General features: G+C 34.0%; 1 protein-coding gene across 1 annotated transcript in view; it reads right to left on the bottom strand.

Moving 5' to 3' along the window:
• The window catches only part of Meox2 (mesenchyme homeobox 2), a 64,445-nt gene that overhangs the window by 6,612 nt on the left and 39,395 nt on the right, over nucleotides 1-18,438 (bottom strand). Inside the window, exon 2 of the mRNA XM_004652845.2 lies at nucleotides 6,943-7,115. Within this exon, the coding sequence (XP_004652902.1) occupies nucleotides 6,943-7,115 (173 nt within the window). The remainder of the gene's footprint in view (nucleotides 1-6,942; nucleotides 7,116-18,438) is intronic.

Here is an 18,438-nt window from a genome sequence, read left to right on the forward strand (position 1 = left end):
TCAGAGTTCACAATATGTCACAAGACATAAATGAAATAGAAATCTTCACTCCCACAGAATTTTTATAGGTACCCAGAGGAATACAGGCTAATATAATTTATCAACCTGATAATATCATAGCCTATATTTATATAATGCTATAAATATATGTCTTTTGAAGACACAAACAGACATAACAAAAAACATCTGGACCAAAACTAAAAATTTCAGTGACATATTCAGATGTCTTCAAACATATGGCATTAATAGAGTTAATATTTCAACTGTTTCTGTTTTTATCTGGGCATGTGAAATATCCTAGATGCCATCTGACATGCTGACTTACATATTTAAGATGGGAAACTGAGGGTAATTAAACAAATATAATTTTCAAATTGGTTATAGCATCTCTGGTGACTTAGTTTGGTCATGACCATTTTCTAGAGATGCAGCGTAAATACTACAAAGACTTCCACTGGCCAAGAAAAGAAGTGGTGATGTCAGCAGTTAAATAATCAGCACCATGAAGGTTTTGAAGTTAAGGAAAGATAAAAGAGAAAGAATGCCCCTATATGTCACTTGTCTGAATAGATTTACATCTCTGCCTAAGGAGACCTCTTACTCTTTTTAAGAACCATGTTTGGGTCTTAATGACTTTGTTATCATTATAGCCACACACAGGGCTTGGAGGTGTTTGTGGAGCAAGGGGTTAGAATTTACTTCATGCTAAAGACTGACTTCTGTTTCACAATGTTGACTCCCACCTTTATCTTCCACTGTAGCATAGTCTTTATGACATTTTCTTGAATGCATATTAATTCTCAACCATCCTCATTAATGTAAACAGAAAATCTATTTCTCATGTTGTTGAACAAATTGAAAGCTATTAACTATCCTCAGTCATTGGCAAGTAGCATATTCAATGAGGAATAACTCTTAAATTCCAAGAAATGAAATTCTCTGTAAGTAATTTTAGTCTTAAAGACACTATTGTATGTTAATGTTACATACCACATTGTTTTCTCTAAAAATGAAGAACAAGTAACCATTCATAGGATAAGCAAACTTGATAGAAGATTGATACTTTTTCACTTTTAGCAATGTCTCAATTAGAAAATGCTAACGGATTAACCCACTTTCTGTCATATCTGTTGGATTTCAAATCAAATTGTCCATTCCATTAACAACAGCCTGTAGTGAATATTTACTATTAATAATCTTTCAAACATAACAAAAATGGATATATACTTCACTTATTTTAAGTGAGGTATTATTTAAATATATCAAAAAACTAGCTTAGGAGCAGAGTCAAAATTTCATGGATCAGGGAAATTCAAGGAAGAGGGGGTGGAAAGATTGTTAGAACCACATATTGGGACATTATGCACAGAGACATTGCCTCTTACCCATAACTGATGGCTACCCCCACAATGCACAACCCACACTCCCCAAAGTACAGGGTCCCTGTGGAGGGGGGAGAACAGGGATTAGGCTAACGATGGCACCAACATGGCTGTAAACACAATGTGTACATAACTAATAAAAAAAATCTTTAAAAAATTGACATATGATACAATTTCTGAGTAGCTATCCTATCTTACTCAAACATCTGAGAACAGATAAAAATGACGATCATTCTTTACAACTTGTCTAGCCTTTGTAATGTTGTCTAACAAATAATCAGTAATGTGTTACCATTAACATACATTTCTTTGATGACCACTTCTTTTCATCATCATCTAAATAAGATCTAAATTTTAATATTTTGTTTCTTCAAACAAATCAAGAATCAAAGACTGTTGTTAGCAATTTTCATGACTCAATCTAAGTAAATTAGTATGTTGATTGACTTTGTTATCATAATACATGTGAGCCTTCACTATCCTGGAAATTTTATATGTAAGCTTTAGAAATTATTGCTTTAAATTCAAGATTACTAGAAAAACTAAAACAATTATATGAATATATATTGACCATCAAAAACATTAATCACAATAGTATATGAATCCAAAATTAACAAAATATAATTGATAATGTGACTCAAAATGCTAAATCATTTGTGAATTAAATTCATCTTTGAAATTATTATATAAACATTATGGGAATATGGGGGATAATTGACAGAAAGTCTTCCACAGCCATGTCTCCAGAAATTTTCAAGTATTTTACTCCTGACATTATTGGCTTATAGATGTTACATAGCCTTTACATGCACTGCTCTATATAACTGTGCAAATAAAAGAAATAAAAACTAAATGTATAATGTAAGTTTGCACATACTGCTCAAGGTACCTGGAGCATCTTAATTTTAGAAATCATTTACATGATATTATTAAAAAGTCAGAACCATACCCAAACACAAGCCCACTCTACAATATCAAGCTACCATCAATCATGGGGTATAAGAGGGCCTACACCTATCAAACTGTCTATCAAAAAAGTAAGTGTTATCTCAATTTTCTAGGTGCTAACTTACTCTCCGTTGGAGAATCTGCTTCTCTTTTCCAGATAGATGCAGATCCTAAGAAAAGAGCTGCCCCAACATACCTCAGAAGGGGCCCAACTGAAACTAAGGACAACTGGTGAAATAAGCAAGGGTGATGTTTTCCTGTGAACTGGATACCAGCACAAAGGGGAAGGAGATCAATGCAGAGAAAAATCAACTCCTACCAAATCAGAGAGCCAGAGCCTCAGAGGCCCCCAACACCTCAGCACTGAAGCAGACCAAAAATGAACCCAACATGGCTCAGGCAAATCTTGCGGAAGAGGGGGCGGAAAGAATGACAGAGTTACATGTTGGGTCATGAATTTCAGAGACATTTATCATACTAATAACTGGGGGCTAACTCCACAATGCACGACCCATTTTCAATAACAAGGAGGGTCTAATGGGAGGGGGTAGATCACAGATGAGCCTAAATAATGGTACCAAACTGCCTGTATTTACTGAAAAGAAAACTAATAAATTAAATTTAAAAAAAATCATATGCCAGGGGGATAATGGTCCTTCAAGGAAGATACTTCTTTCTTTAGCATTGCACTTTATGTGACCATTCTGTGATGTAGTATACAAAAAGAATTAGGAGGCTATGGATGGTTATATATAAATTAATATATATGCTTATTTGTCAAGAAAATTGAGAAGCATAGAAAGGCAGATACTTAGATGTAGGCTTACATATTTCCCATGTTATTGCTTTCAGCAAAAATAATAGGTAAAATTTTAAATTTCATGACATTTCTCAAATAAGGGGTCATTTTGTTTATGTTTACATATACACATTTATACACAGAAGTATTTATGTATGAATATGTAGAAGATGTTTAGATAGCTATAAACATTCCATAAATAGCTTTGTAAAGGCAAAGATGACAGTCTATTCACTTTGACTTTTGACTACTGAGAGACTAAATCCTTTGTTATGTTAATAAAAGACAAGAAAGGAACTTACAAAGCAATTAAGTTTTGAGATATTATTTAGGTCTTATTAATTGGGTCCCCAAGTCATTAATAGTTTCAAAGTCTTCTTTGAGAGGATAGCAACATTATATGTATGAATAAATATATAAATATACATATATATTGAGAGAGAGAATTTTAAAATATATGCTAACTAAAAGACCATTATTTCTCAAGATGGTAGAAACTTTTTTTCTAAGACTTTTTCTATATTTTTTCAAAATTGAGTAGTTACATTGTTATATTAAATTGTTAAGGGTCAATTGATTATTTTTAGTCTTTTATTTTATATAGATGGTTGAAAGTTAAAATAGGAAAGCATTGAAACACTGAGTAACTGTATATATCCTATTAATTGTTGATCTTTCTTAAATTACTTTTGACATATCTTTAATTACTTGTAGATCTAAGATTATGTAGTTTTTAGGGTATAGTGTAAATATTATGTTGTTTATTGAAAATAGCATTATTAAAATAGATTTTCTGATTTTTAAAAAAGAATCCCTTTATTATAACACCATCAGCTCTATACTATACCATACTTATTTTCTAATCGAAATCAAATCCTGTCTTCCCTTTCAGAACTGTTTGAATACCACAATTAAGTATAAATATTACTTGTTGCTGTAAGTTTTCTCTAAGAAGAAAGGAATATTCTAAAATCACTGGCTATACAGGTAGTCTTAGGTCATCTTGAACAGAAAATATACATGGTTTTGGAAGCAGTGTATGTACTAACTAAGTATATTTGTATAAATCTATAAAAAGTTGTAAATGAAATAGATTGCATGATAATGTGAAACCACTACATATTTGCTACAAAAATAATTCTGCTTCAGAACCATAAAATGAATTGCTTTAAAAAGTACTTGGCATTTTGCCCTTTAATTTAATGATTTATGAGTAACAAGGAAAACCTATGTCTTCTCATTTCCATTAATGGAGAATGACCCAACTAGGTGAATTTTCCATTTATCTTGGCAGAGGTATCATGAATTGTCTTGTGAGTCCGGTCATTTTACGTGTTTACAAATCTCTATTATTATACCCTTAATTAGCTCTGTGAAAAAGATTTTATAATGTGTAAGGATCTCCTACTCCTTTTAAATTTGGCAACCTTAACTCTATAAAATTACCCATTTTACCACCCTTATTGGTCTCTCATACAACTGATTTTTCTTCTTTCTACTGTAAGGAATAACAAATCTGATAGGAGCTCGCTTTACATTTATCTGGGTATGAAAAATGCAAAATAAGTTTGTCTGGTTTAAAAATATTTTTGATATGAATTTTCAACAAATTGGCTCTATAAAATATTGTACATGACTCTGCGAATTAGACTATTAGCTGTTCATGTGGAAGTGTGCACATCAACTGGAAACTGAAAGTTAAATACAGGAATAATACTGGACTGAAAACTTTCCTACAGAACATCACTATCTAACCAAAAATTTAACTTCGATCTATGCTCCACATTTCAATTTTAAATAAAGTAATTTTTGTTAAGAATTATTTGCAGACCAGAAATTTCTTTTGGGGATAAACATGTCCCTCCTCACTCCCAGGCAAAGTTCAAAGGAAGTTAACAAGCATAAAATGACTTATACATGTGACTTCTTTGTGTGCGATTTTAGATATGCTACTAGGATAGAACTTGGTAAGTTGACATTCTAAGAAGTGTCCAAGGATTTAACGTATCTTGCCTTTCTCTTAAAAGTCAGGAAGTAATTCCTGTTTGCTTATTCCCTTCAAATACTATGTAAAACATGGTTGATTTTCCTGGAATCTACTGTTTCTATGTCCATTAATGTGAATTTTTTTTTACCCCTTTCTTCCCTTCCTGTTCCTAGATAAATACATAAAAATAAATCAGATGTCTTATGATACAGATTTTGGATCCTGCTCTCCAAAGAACTGAATGTCACACATTTATTGGGAACTTTCCATGTTAAATTCAAGGAAAGGAAATGGTGTATTTCATAACTTATAAATGAGTCAAATATTTAATAAAATATAAACTACCAGTAAATTAAATGGTATAAAACTGTTGCTCCATATATTTCTACTACCCAGAAATAATCTCCTGGAACTGAATTCTAAAGAAATCTAAAAATAGCACAAAGCAAGATGATTAATGTGTTAGATAAAATGGCTTGTCTTCATGAGATAGGTATAGACTTGTCCACACTCTGTTGAGAGTTCCTTATTTTCAACCAGATCCCCAGAGGAAGCGTATACATGGAGAAAGGAGATGAATCTCTCATCAAGAGCATTGATTATACTTGCACTGTGCATAAAGGATGTTTGCCTTTGTCTTTGAGGAATATATTTTTTATAAAGATTGGCAATCTTTAGCTACCAATAAGCTATATTTTTTAGGGTAAATGGAAGTTTATGCAAGGGGTACCTTTGACTACTGAGAGACTAAATCCTTTGTTATGTTAATAAAAGACAAGAAAGGAACTTACAAAGCAATTAAGTTTTGAGATATTATTTAGGTCTTATTAATTGGGTCCCCAAGTCATTAATAGTTTCAAAGTCTTCTTTGAGCGGATAGCAACATTTTGTGTTACTGAAGCCAAATCAGTTTTAAAACTATTTTTGGAAATGGGGCAGAGATATGTAACAATGATCTCTGTGTCATTGCAGTCATCATTACCAAGCCTTCATGTACCTCAACTGTGTGAGGGTTCACATTGGAGACATGGGTCATTTCCAGGCAAACACATTTAGAGGTCAGTGCATGAGCTTCCAGCTCTTTCTTACCTCCTGTGGTTTCCAGTGACAAGTATACCACATGTCAAGATGCCAAAGTCCGATTGAACCAGTGAGTGATTAGTGAGAACATGGTGTTATAGAATATAAGCACTTAATGAACTTTTTAATTTGTTTATTAATTATTATTATTATTATTTTAGTTTTTCAAGGTAGAGTCTCACCGAACCCAAGACTGTCCTTGGAATTCACTATGTAGTCCAAGGGTAGCCTTGAACTCATGGTGGTCCTTCTACCTCTGCCTCCCAAGTGCTGGGATTAAAGGTGTGTACCACAAGGCAGGCAAATAATGAACTTTTATATTATGTTAGTGAGTTCTGAGAGTGAATGTGCTAATAGAATACTGTGGATTGTCCTGCACAGGGCAGTAAATTAATTTGTGATAGCTAACTTTTGTTAATTCAAGTAGGAAGATAAGAATAAGAAGCTCCTTGCTGTGTGCCACCTTTATATAAAACAAATGATGTTTTCAAACCAGAAAAAGAAAACTATAGAAAGACCTTTATGACAAATGAATGTCTTTTGAAGCTGAATAAAGGTGGCTTTCATTAAAACCCAATCATATTATCTTTACTTTGTGATCTTGCAGAACAAATCTTTGATCATAGAATAGTATGCCACCTTTTTAATCTATATCTAATAACCACTATTGCAAATATTTCAAAGAGGACAGAAGATTGTTAAGCTTACGCAGCACAAAGGAACATGTGATGATGATGCTGCTTTACCTGTCTTTCCGTGAGGTCTAGGTTTACCGCTATCTCATATCTCCTCAGTCTGGTCAAATAATTATGATGGGCAAATTCTGCTTCAAGTTCTCTGATTTGCTCCTTGGTAAAAGCTGTCCTTTCCTTCCTGGGTTTGCTGTTGACTTCTGATTTGTAATTTCCTTCCTGGGAATCTGGTGGGAGAAAACATGAAAGAGGATTGATGTTAACACATCCACTTAAACGTGCGCAATCATGTCATTCATGGCAAATGGAAACTTTTCCAGGCGCTTCTCTAGACAGTGGACAAATAGTGACCTCAGACAGTAAGATTGATCACACCTCCACAGGGTGAGCTGTGCTCCTTGTTTTTACAATCTGCTCTCTGGTAACTCACAGGCCAATTCAGGAAGTGTTTAATTGTCTCCCTTCAAACTAAGAACAAAAACACTGACTGCTAACTACATGTTACTTTAATAATAAAATTATGCTAATCCTCACTAGAAAACAATTATAGATAGAAAAGTATAACTTAGTGCAAATACTTAAGTTGGTGTGTTTGTATATGGAATCCTGAGAAAAGTATAATTCAGTATATCAATAGTGTGGTTAACAAATGACTGCCTGTAAAACTTCAAGTTGAGACTGAGTATATGTGGAGATATCTGTGTACTCATTGTCCTTCTAGGTTTCTATTTAAGCAAGAGCTAATTCATGACAAGAACTATGTCCTCCTTTGATTGTGTTCCCTCAACATGGAATCTATAAACAAAAATGAATTCACATGAACTAATATATATTTAATGTATCATATTATATTAATATTGTATATATAATACATATGTCTGTAATGCATTTACATACACCTATATATGTATTATATATAAAACATAAGCAGAATGTACTCTCAGCTATTTATAGTATGAAATCATTCAACATTTTGTATAATAACTTGGAACTTTCTTCTTCAGGAGTCAATATATCATTAATACAGAGTATTTTACTTAGCATTATAATGTCCCTGAGATGCAATTTAGAACTTCTTTTGACTAAGGAGCAAAATATATCTTGAATAGGTAAAAATGCACATATTAGGAAGATTTCAACTTTATCCACTTCTAGAAAGTCATTTAATATTTATTGTCAGCAACATATCAACCTAATTAAGGTAGTAGACATGCCAATGCTCTCCAGAAAGTTATTTTTGCATTCAAATTAACTTTTAGCATGTGCATATGAGTTGTAATAGCTTATCCTGTATAATGACTGTTCCATGAACCCAGATGATAAAAGTGATACAGGAAAAATTATGTTTAACCAAAGATACCAGACTTGCATCTTAAAAGCTCTTTTAGTTTGACAAATATAACATTTATTTGAGAAATGCTCTTTTAAACTGATTTTTTCTTTATTTATGTGACCACATTCTACCACAAGCATGTGGATATTAGAGAATAATGTTGGATGCTGGTCCTCACTTTCCACTTTATTAAAAGAAGGGTCTCTCATTATTCATTATTGTGTTCATCAAGAAATCTGGCTGACATGCTTCCAAGAAATTCTTCTATTTCTACCTCACATCTCCTCATAGGTGCTTGGGGATTATAGAGACTTGATACAGCTTCTGACTTTATATGTTGCTTTGGGAGATTGGCACTCCAAGCTTCATACTTGTGCAGAAAGTACTTTATCCACTGAGCCATAACCCCAGCCCTAAATTTTGCTGATCCAATGATGCTTAGTTCTGCCAAGAAATTAAGAATTTTTTTAGTGCCTTTTTCCTTTCTGTAAACCAAGAGGAAGTGTATCTTAAAGAGGAGCCTGACTAATGAAATTCCACTACACAACACACTTTAAGAGAAACACTTTTGTTTTGATTCTTACCAGACGCTAAGCCGGCAGGTGCAGTTTTCTAAGTCTACCATCAGCAGCAACAGTAAGTTCCAACCAACACATTGGCATACCGGCCCTTCCTTTTCCTTTGATGTATCAAAAAGTAGGTTTTAGTGGTTGATGGGATGGCTCCGTCCAAAATTCTTCATCATTCTCTGGCCATATTTCTAGGCTTGTCACTTACCTGCATGTGGTTTGCCCCCACACTGGCAGGGCAAAGTGGGCTTTATCCAGTGCAAATGGTATTTCTGAAGCCCCAGCTGATTATAGTTCAGGATGTGTCTGGGAGTTTGTAGCAAGTGACCTTTGAGTTTTCAGGTAAGAATGTTTGCATAATGCAAACGAAACCAGCTCAGGATGAAAACTACAGCTCATCAGACACAGGGTTTTTTGTTTGTTTTTTTTTTTTCAAAACGGCAGATTTGCCATCATGCACATTGTTAGACCATTGAGCTAATCTGGCACTAGGTGTAGAAAAATTTCCAATGATTGATTTTTTTTTTTCCCCCTCAGGGCTGTTCTGGCAGACTACAAACTCTGTCACAGTACAGAGTACTCAGATATCAGTCCCTCAGAAAAACCTCTATGTTCTCACATGAATCAAAGCAACTTTTTTGCCAACTGTAGCTACTCTTTGCCTGAAATCCATGGCTAGTTATTTATACAGAAACAATGCGCTTTCCCCTTCAGTCAAGCAACTCTGGAAACTGATGGCAAATCCAGTGCATTTTTTCTCATGAGCAATTCAATTTGAATGATTCATGGTTCACACATCCTCTTATGTAAGCATGAATGAACAGATTCACATTGAGAAAACCCTGTTAACTTGTATTTATTTCTTTGAAATCAATCTCCTCCAGCTTTTGCAATGCTCAAATGTATTTCATAAATACAACACAAATGCACAAGCAAGCTTACAGAGCATGGGTCAATGCTTGCAAATCCAGTCACATGCAACGGATTTATACACATCCTTTATGACTAGAAATATACAACATCAGCTTTATATCCAGTGACTGGATTTAAGTAAAAATCTGGCCACAATCCATTATTGAAATCCAAGAACAATTTCTTGAATGCCTAACCCCCAAACCCAAACTGCTCATGAAGGAAAACCCAGGGAGTAATATGAAGTTAGCTATGCACATTTGTAATGATCACAGAAGAACTGCTAAATTGCCACTAAGGAAGAAGAAAGGGAATGAGCTTCTTGGCAGCATCACATGGGAGGGATGATCATGTAGCTGAGGTAACAGTAGTGGACCTCAATGCAGTGGGTACTTGTATGATAGTCCATGTGATCCTTCTACTATTAGCCCACAGTGTCCCCAGACTCTCATTCAAAAGAGGTTCCTTGAAATGGAACCTTGAGATTTGTGTTTCCTCTAATCTTGAACTTAAAAAAAGTTCATTTTTACACTTTTCAATGTCCATCACTCACTGATTCTAAGGCCTCTACCGTCATCACCTGATTAACTATCCTTTGGTGGATAATGGGTGGGAGGCTTGAGTGAGGCTTTTGGCGGATTTCACACCAACTTCCATATGTTTCCCAGCTGTTTCAACTAAGGCACAGCTCCCTCTGATTTCTCCCACTTCCCATATCTTTTGCCAAATGGTAGGTGCTGAAGGGGGATCTGGCAACAGCCTTCCTTTCTTTCCTACAACCAAAACAAAATATCAGCATCTGGGCAGTGTATTTTAATGAAAAGTTTGTGATTGTTGCTTTTAATATCAAACACTTTCATGCACCTGTGGGTGAGCCTTCACATTCTCTAACCACATCAAGGAAATGTTGACTTATGTCTACAGGTACCCAGCTGTCCCTAACCTTTGGCTCCCTGGGACTATGCTAATAGAAGAAGTCTGCAATGCTTCCGTGAAAGAAGAGATTGCCCTCCAAGGGTCATTTCTATCTAGAATTTAGAACTTCTCCACATGTGACTTTTTATTTCCCCTAGTGTAAAAGGAAGCCAAAAGATAATAGTGCTTTATTGAAGGCTGGTGATGTGAGGGCTTTGGCTGGTCATGCATGGAAGAGAATGGTTTTAACAAATGAGAAATAATAAAGTATTCTGGTATGAATTCTTTGATGCTCTATGTAAGCATAATTAACTCATTTCAATGAAGAAGGTAATTTACATCTGTCTATAAAATACTAAAATGACTTGTCTATCCATCTTGGTTTAGAATAAATTCTTATTTCTCATTCCAAAGAAAAATGAACATAAAGGATTAGCATAACAATTCTTGTATGATGTTTTATGATCTATTCAAAATAGAGTATATTACCTATTAACAAATGCGAATATTTCTATAAGTACAGGAAATGAATAATACTGTGTATATAACATAGATATTGTGGGTTAAAGGCAGGAAGTTTATGATAATCTTATTGGTGCTCATAACTTTCACATGTAAATAGGAAACTGGCTTCCTTATGGGCAGTTATCCAATTTGTTATGTCAGCTTCTTAATGAGTAGACATTTCAAGACCATTTTATCTAAAGTGAACAGCCTTCCACAGGTTCTTAGACCTTCTTGACAATCCTCTCTCCAGATTTAAGAACCAAAGGCAGAGTGAGTTATTATTACTAATAAATATGTCCATTTTATGCTGAAGTTGAAAAACTAGGATTTTCTAGATATAGAATAAAATACAACTGAAAACACTCATTACTTCATGTACCCTTAATTTCAATAAAAGCGATAAGTTCCCTTTATAAAAATAAACCAAATTTCACATCATTTAGAAAGAAATTTTCAGTGACTGTCATTTGGTAGAGGTGTTTTTGGCCATGATCTGCCTGCCAGCTTATCACCTCTTTGATTACATGTGGGATCGAGTACATTCTAGTACCTTCGTAGGGACAGTAGAGGTCTGATAAAGACTATTTTAGTAAGGCAGATGAGTAACTGTTTTTTATTATATATGTGCAGATTTTTGTAGGTTTTGAATAAATAACTTATGGAAAATATTATCTTCATGTCTATTATGAGAATTATTTTTCTTGGTGAGCTTCATTAAAAAAACTGTATATATTTACAAGTTTTATGCAAAAGACAATTATAAACTTCACTTATTCTTAGAACAGCCTTGGTTTTATAAAATAATTCAGAAAGCTAGAATGATTGAAATTTATCATACATGGTTTTGTCAATACTCATTATATAAGAAATTATTATATTTGTTATTTTTAATTGATTTTTATATTATATTATACTTGCTAACAAATCACACAATACAAAATAATAAATATCAAAGAAAATTATCAAAGAAAATGTTGAGATATGGATATGTACATATATAAGTACATTTAAATATAGATAATACATAGTTGACATAGATTTAGATATTTGTATTTCATTTTAGAATGAAAAGAATTCTAGTTTCCAGAAATACTTCAACTTTAATTCATAAAGTTTTATATCAAAAAGGAAAGTGAGTTAAGCCATGTTCAGAAACATATAAGCAAAACAATAAAAAATGAGCACTTGTTCATAAGTTGATACAAGTTTAATAAATGAATTTGATATGAAACTCATGAAAACACGCATTTCACAATTTCGAAAAATGTAGATCACCCAGGTCTTTAAAGTCACCCACACCTTAGATGTGTTTGCTTCTCTGGAGCAGGGAATGCTCTTGCCTTGGCATGGGTGCTGCATTCCTGGAATAAACTGGCAAATGTTATAACACAGTCTTTCTTTCTGCTTCCTCTTCTGCTCTATAATTTTGAGATGGTGGCAGTTATAAGAATTTTTGCCAATTTAAAATTGGTAACCAGTTCATCATTCCTTTTAAGCCTGAACATTTTTTGTGCTCAACATATTATCTGTTTTCTTTTTCTTATCAGCCCATTCTTAGTTCTTTGATTTTTAAATAATGAGACTTTAGTATTTAATGTTGTTTTGTTATGTTATTTATTCATTACTCTGCCCTTTGTATTTTTAAATATTTATTTTATATATTTATTTGAGAGAGAGAGAGAATGGATGAGGGTGCCAGGGCCTCCAGCCACTGCAAGCAAACTCCGGATGCATGCACTGCTTTGCGCATCTGGCTTCACATGGTCCTGGGGAATTGAATCTGGGTCCTTTGGCTTTGCTGGAAAGCTCCTGAACTGCTAAGCCATCTTTCTATCACCAACCCTACCCTTTATTTGATTTACTTGCTCTATAATTCTTACAGACATGAAGATAACAACTTGATGCTTTTTTTTTTCCTGTATTGACAAAGTAAAATCCACAAGAAACTGGATGAATTGAAAATTAACATCAGTTTCAATACTGTACACTGCAAATGCATTGAATACAGAAACATTTTGATTATTTTTAAAGGATAAAGATATAAAATAGAAATGCTATATACTTCATTTAAATTTGGCATAGATTTGATTCTTTTCACTATAAACTTCCAATCACTGAACACAAAGACAAGACCAGCACATATTTTCTGGATAAATCTATGGCTGTAGATCTCAGAGGGTTAAACTTAGAGGGTTAAAAATTAGCTGGGAATGGGGCCTCACATCTGTAATCATAGAACTCTCAGAAGGATTGCTGAGACAGAAGGATTGCTATAAGTTCAACTCTAGCCTGAACTACATAATAAGAGCTTGTCTCAAAAAAAATATAAATAAATAAAACAAAACAAATGATATTAGCTACAAGTTATGAATGATGGCATAGACCTCTAATCCCCACCCTTAGGAGGTTGAAGCAGAAACACCATGAGTCACAGTTTAGCATGTGCCACAGAGCAAGACTCTGTCAAAGAAAGAAAGAAAGAAAAAGAGAGAGAGAGGGAGGGAGGGAGGGAGGGAGGAAGGAAGGAAGGAAGGAAGGAAGGAAGGAAGGAAGGAAGGAAGGAAGGAAGGAAGGAAGGAAGGAAGGAGGGAAGGAAGGAAGCAGGCAGGCCGGGCATGGTGGTGCACACCTTTAATCACAGCACTCGGGAGACAGAGGTAGGAAGATCACTGTAAACTGAGACCACCCTGAGACTCCATAGTGAATTCCAGGTCAGCCTGAGCTAGAGTGAGACCCTGCCTCAAAAAACAAAACAAAAAACAAAACAAAAAACAAAAAACAACAAAAAGGGGAGGGGAGTGGGAAAGAGATTGCTGAGATGTGTCTTAGCTGTTGGATTCTCCAGAATCCATGTAAGCCAGCTGCACATGGTGGCACATGTCTGGAGTCTGTTTACAACAGCTGGAGGCCCTGGCATGTGCGCTCTCTCTCTCTCTCTCTCTCTCTCTTTCTCCCTCTTTCTCTCTCAAATAAAAAAAACCTAAAATCTTTATTAACAAAATACAAGAAAAGGACAAAAAGAGGAAAGAATGAAGGATTATAGGGAGGGATGTAGCAAAAGGAGGAAAAGAGGAAAAGGGAAATTGGTTACAGATACTCGGGTTTGACTTTATGCCTTTGGCTATGTTCCGGTGAAGGAGTATAAATTACAAAATAGCACAGCTACCCATCCAACAATATAAGGCAATTTAACTTGGATTTTTTTTAATAGCAAAGGACCTCCAGTGGGCCTAGGATCCTCAGTGAAAATGTTCTGGTAGACATCCAACAGTCACTTACATTCTCCCCAGTCATGTCACATTAGCTTAAAGAGGCCACTCTGCTCCTTCTGTGGGATCTTAGCAAATTCTTTTTGCTTTTCTTAACTGCTTATAAGATCCTGCCAATATAAGTCTATTTTTTAACTACAATACAAGTTATTGATAATAAACATTGTCTAGCCTATTCTGACACTGGACAGGTATTTAGTTTATCCCATTTTTTTTCCTTTCATTTCAGTAAAATTACAAGCATTAATCAAGGTATAGAAGAGAATTATGATCTCTGCCCAGGCACTCCAATAACCTCGTCTCAAGCTCTATGTCAGGTTATGGCTGGAGTCAAGGGATATTATTGTAATGTTTTGAAAATGGGGACAGACAGAAACTATTTTTACAAGTTAGGGACTGTAGGTAACTTGACAGTGGCCAAGGGAATTGTGACACTTCTAATTCTCAGCTCTCAGCAGAGCAAAAACAATTTAGCATTTATGGTATAAGTCAACAACATAAAGATTTTTAGTGAGGTGCCAAAAAAAGCCTCACCCAATTCTTTTAGCAGCTTAGTAAATCCCTTAGCTTGCTATACCTTTTGGACATGTAAATGAGACAGACATTCCGGATTTCCTTTCATATTACAGGATGCAAGTCCATATCTCCTCATAGTCGGAACACTCACATCTATGCCATGATTTGAGCCCTTGTTTGGTCCAGTCATCATAGACTTCAATGTATCTTTATGGTAGCAACCTAAGTTAAGCTTTTCATATCTCCTTACTTTATCTAGACTTGACATTGTAGGAAAAGCACACTTATGAATTTTCCTTATTATTTATATTTGTTATGAATGCTATCTGCCTTATTTTGAAACTTTGGGATTTTTGGTTTTTGGCTATGGTTATAGATTATGATTCCAAAAACAATTATGAGGAATTTAAGTGTGTACAGCTACAGAATACACAAAGCACCATTTGTTGTTGCTCTAAATTAGTTTTCTAAACTCCTTTTAACATTTCCTAGAGAATAGAAGAAAAGGACAGACAACATGGCCTCTACTTTATATCTGTCTCTTTAAGCATGTTCATATAAAAAAGTACCAAATCAGTATCGCTATTATGAAATTTATTTTAAAAAAAGAGTGTGGCTGTTACACCCAGAAAAAAATAGATTATGAACACATCAGAATTACTATCCTCAACATCAGTTAGATTTTGAACTAGATGATTCTTATTAAATATATTCCCACTGATCGATTGATCTATCTATCTATCTATCTATCCATCTATCTATCATCTATCTATAATTTCAAGATTTGGTAGCAGGCTGTTTTTCCCAATGAAATAGATATATTCAACATTCACTAGAAGGCTCTCATGTAGACTTCCAGGTGTTTAGTGACATCACTAATTTTATTTACCACTTACTTTTATTTGTCCTGAGGTTCACCTTAGTGAAGCCTGGTGAAATGAAACTTTCTTTATGAAGTTGAGGTTAAAAAAAATCAAAAAACTGTGTTTTAGTATATCAAATATATTACATAGAACATACTTTTAAAATCGTGGCCATTGATTCCAAATTTAAGTTCAATTGAATGGCTGCCTTTATTTTAATTGATGAGTCTAGCAATCCTCTCCTGGTGTTATATGTGTAAAGATGTCAAGACATTTCCAGTGGATGCTAAGAAAATAATCACCCATAACTGGGAAATACTCTGAATGTAAGTAATATTTGTAAAGAGCATTGATGATTTTTGAGTTATGTAATGCTCTCTATGAATGACCAAATTAATTAATTCAGTGTGAATTTCTTATATGCAATGACAACAGCTTTATACTGTGATCAGATCTAAGCTCCTGCTGGGCCTTGACAACTGTTTGCAGATAAAATTTCTCCAAAAACATTTTTTGTCAAAGGTAATTTATGTAATGTATTTAAAAGTATAATAAGTGCTTCTAATAACTTTAGAGGCATGGCCACACTGAGTTGATGCACGTGACATCACAGTAGAATTATCTTATTTGCCATTTCCCTAGGAAATTTATTCAGAGGTGAGATAATTTCCATGGATTTCAAAATGATTACATTTTGATGTATGTAAATACCTAATAAATAGCAATAAATCAATTATTTTCAATATATAATAGAAAATATTGATTAAATTAATCAATACTGGCTTGCTTGCATAGATTTTAAAGCTTCAAGACGCTCTTAGAAATCATCTATTTCTGCTATTTGTATTTATACAGGAGAAAAACCAGCTCCGAGTGTTGCTAGAAGTCTCTCCAGATGCCACCTACAGTCACAGTATTTTTACATCTTCGGCTCAATTCACTTATACAAATTATTTTTTTACTTATTGTGTAATGTTTTCCCAATTAAAAAAAATACCAATAACTGTGGACTAACTCTACAATGCATGACCCATTTACATCAACAAGGATTGTCCATTGGGACGGGGTAGATCATGGATGAACCTAAACAATGGTACCAAACTGCCTGTATTTGCTGAAAGAAAACTAATAAATTAAATTTAAAAAAATTGGAAAATGCTACCACCTAATTATGATATTAAATAAAGCTAAATATTCAAATAGTCTTGATTAACCTGACACTTATCTGTTATTCACCCAGTGTTACCTTTATTTTCTTCCTTTTTAACACAGAACTGAAGTGAATGGAGTGAAGTTACATGGGTTTCAGAACCATGCACACGTATTAGGAATACCAAATAGGCAGATGCTAGCTCTGACAAGTACTCAGGATTAGCACTCTAGCACTCACCTCTGCCCCCCTCCCCTCTGGCCAATATTAGGTATGAGCTAACATTTGAGGTCTTGATGCTGAATGCTGTAGAGTGGAATCTGTAATTAGAATTGTTTTAGTATAAGGAAAAAAATGAATAAAACTTAACATAATAAACTAAAAAGTGTAGAAAACACACATTGACTAACAGTTTTGTGCTTTATATTGAAATGACTGAGCCTCTAACAGGATGTGGATCCTCTTCTTGGCTAATGTACACATTACCTCAAGTGACAACTCATTTTCCAGTGAAATTATGGAGATAACACTTTATAAGGTCCAGTGGGATCAATGCATTACTTTTTGTTTCCTCTGAATATTTTCCTGGAAAAATGAAACTTATTCAAATTCAGCATACATAAGAAACTAGGTTCTCTCTCTCTCTCTCTCTCTCTCTCTTCCTTAAAATTTCCCTGCAAAATATATAGATTTAGGAAGATAATAATCACTTTCTGCCTACATGTTAGAGAATATAAAATATCTAACACTCTAAATTGATTTTTCATAAATCATTTCCTGAAAATTCTTATAAGCCTACTTTACAAGTATAGTATTAGTTGTTTGCTTATGATATTACCAATTTATTATTTATTCATAGGCATGACTTAGGAAATAAAGCACATATATACTTGTGTCACTGAAGTGATAACATTGAAAAATTAATGTCTAATGACATATATATATATATATATATATATGTGATGTATATATATATATATATATATATATACATATGCTTTAATTTTGTAATACCAAATTATAAAAAACTAAATAATACATAGAGGAATGGGGAGACTGCTCAATAGTTAAAAATACTTGCTTACAAATCCTGCTGGCCTGGCTTTGATTCCTCAGTACTCACCTAAAGCCAAATGCATAAAGTGATGTATGGATCTGGAGTTCATACAGCAGGAGGCCATGTCCCACCTATAATCTCACACTCTCTCTCTATTTATTTCTCCTTGTCAAATAAATAAGTAAAAACAGTTTTAAAATAATAATGCAAAGCATATTTTTACATTGCAAGCACCTGTGGTTCTGTCCAGGCAGACAGCTACTCTCTCTGTTGTGAAGTGAGCTTCTCCATGAGCCTGGCTCAGCTATGTTATAGTCAACACATGATGGTGTTTGTGAAGGGACTTTCTCAATTACAAGACCTGTAAATATTTAGAGCTTTCAATGGAGAATTTTATTCATATACTCCACACAGAGAACTTTGCTCACATTGATGACATGTACTTGTTCTCTAAACGGG

Source organism: Jaculus jaculus, chromosome 16 (genome assembly GCF_020740685.1).
Source record: "Jaculus jaculus isolate mJacJac1 chromosome 16, mJacJac1.mat.Y.cur, whole genome shotgun sequence".
Lineage (NCBI taxonomy): Eukaryota > Metazoa > Chordata > Mammalia > Rodentia > Dipodidae > Jaculus > Jaculus jaculus.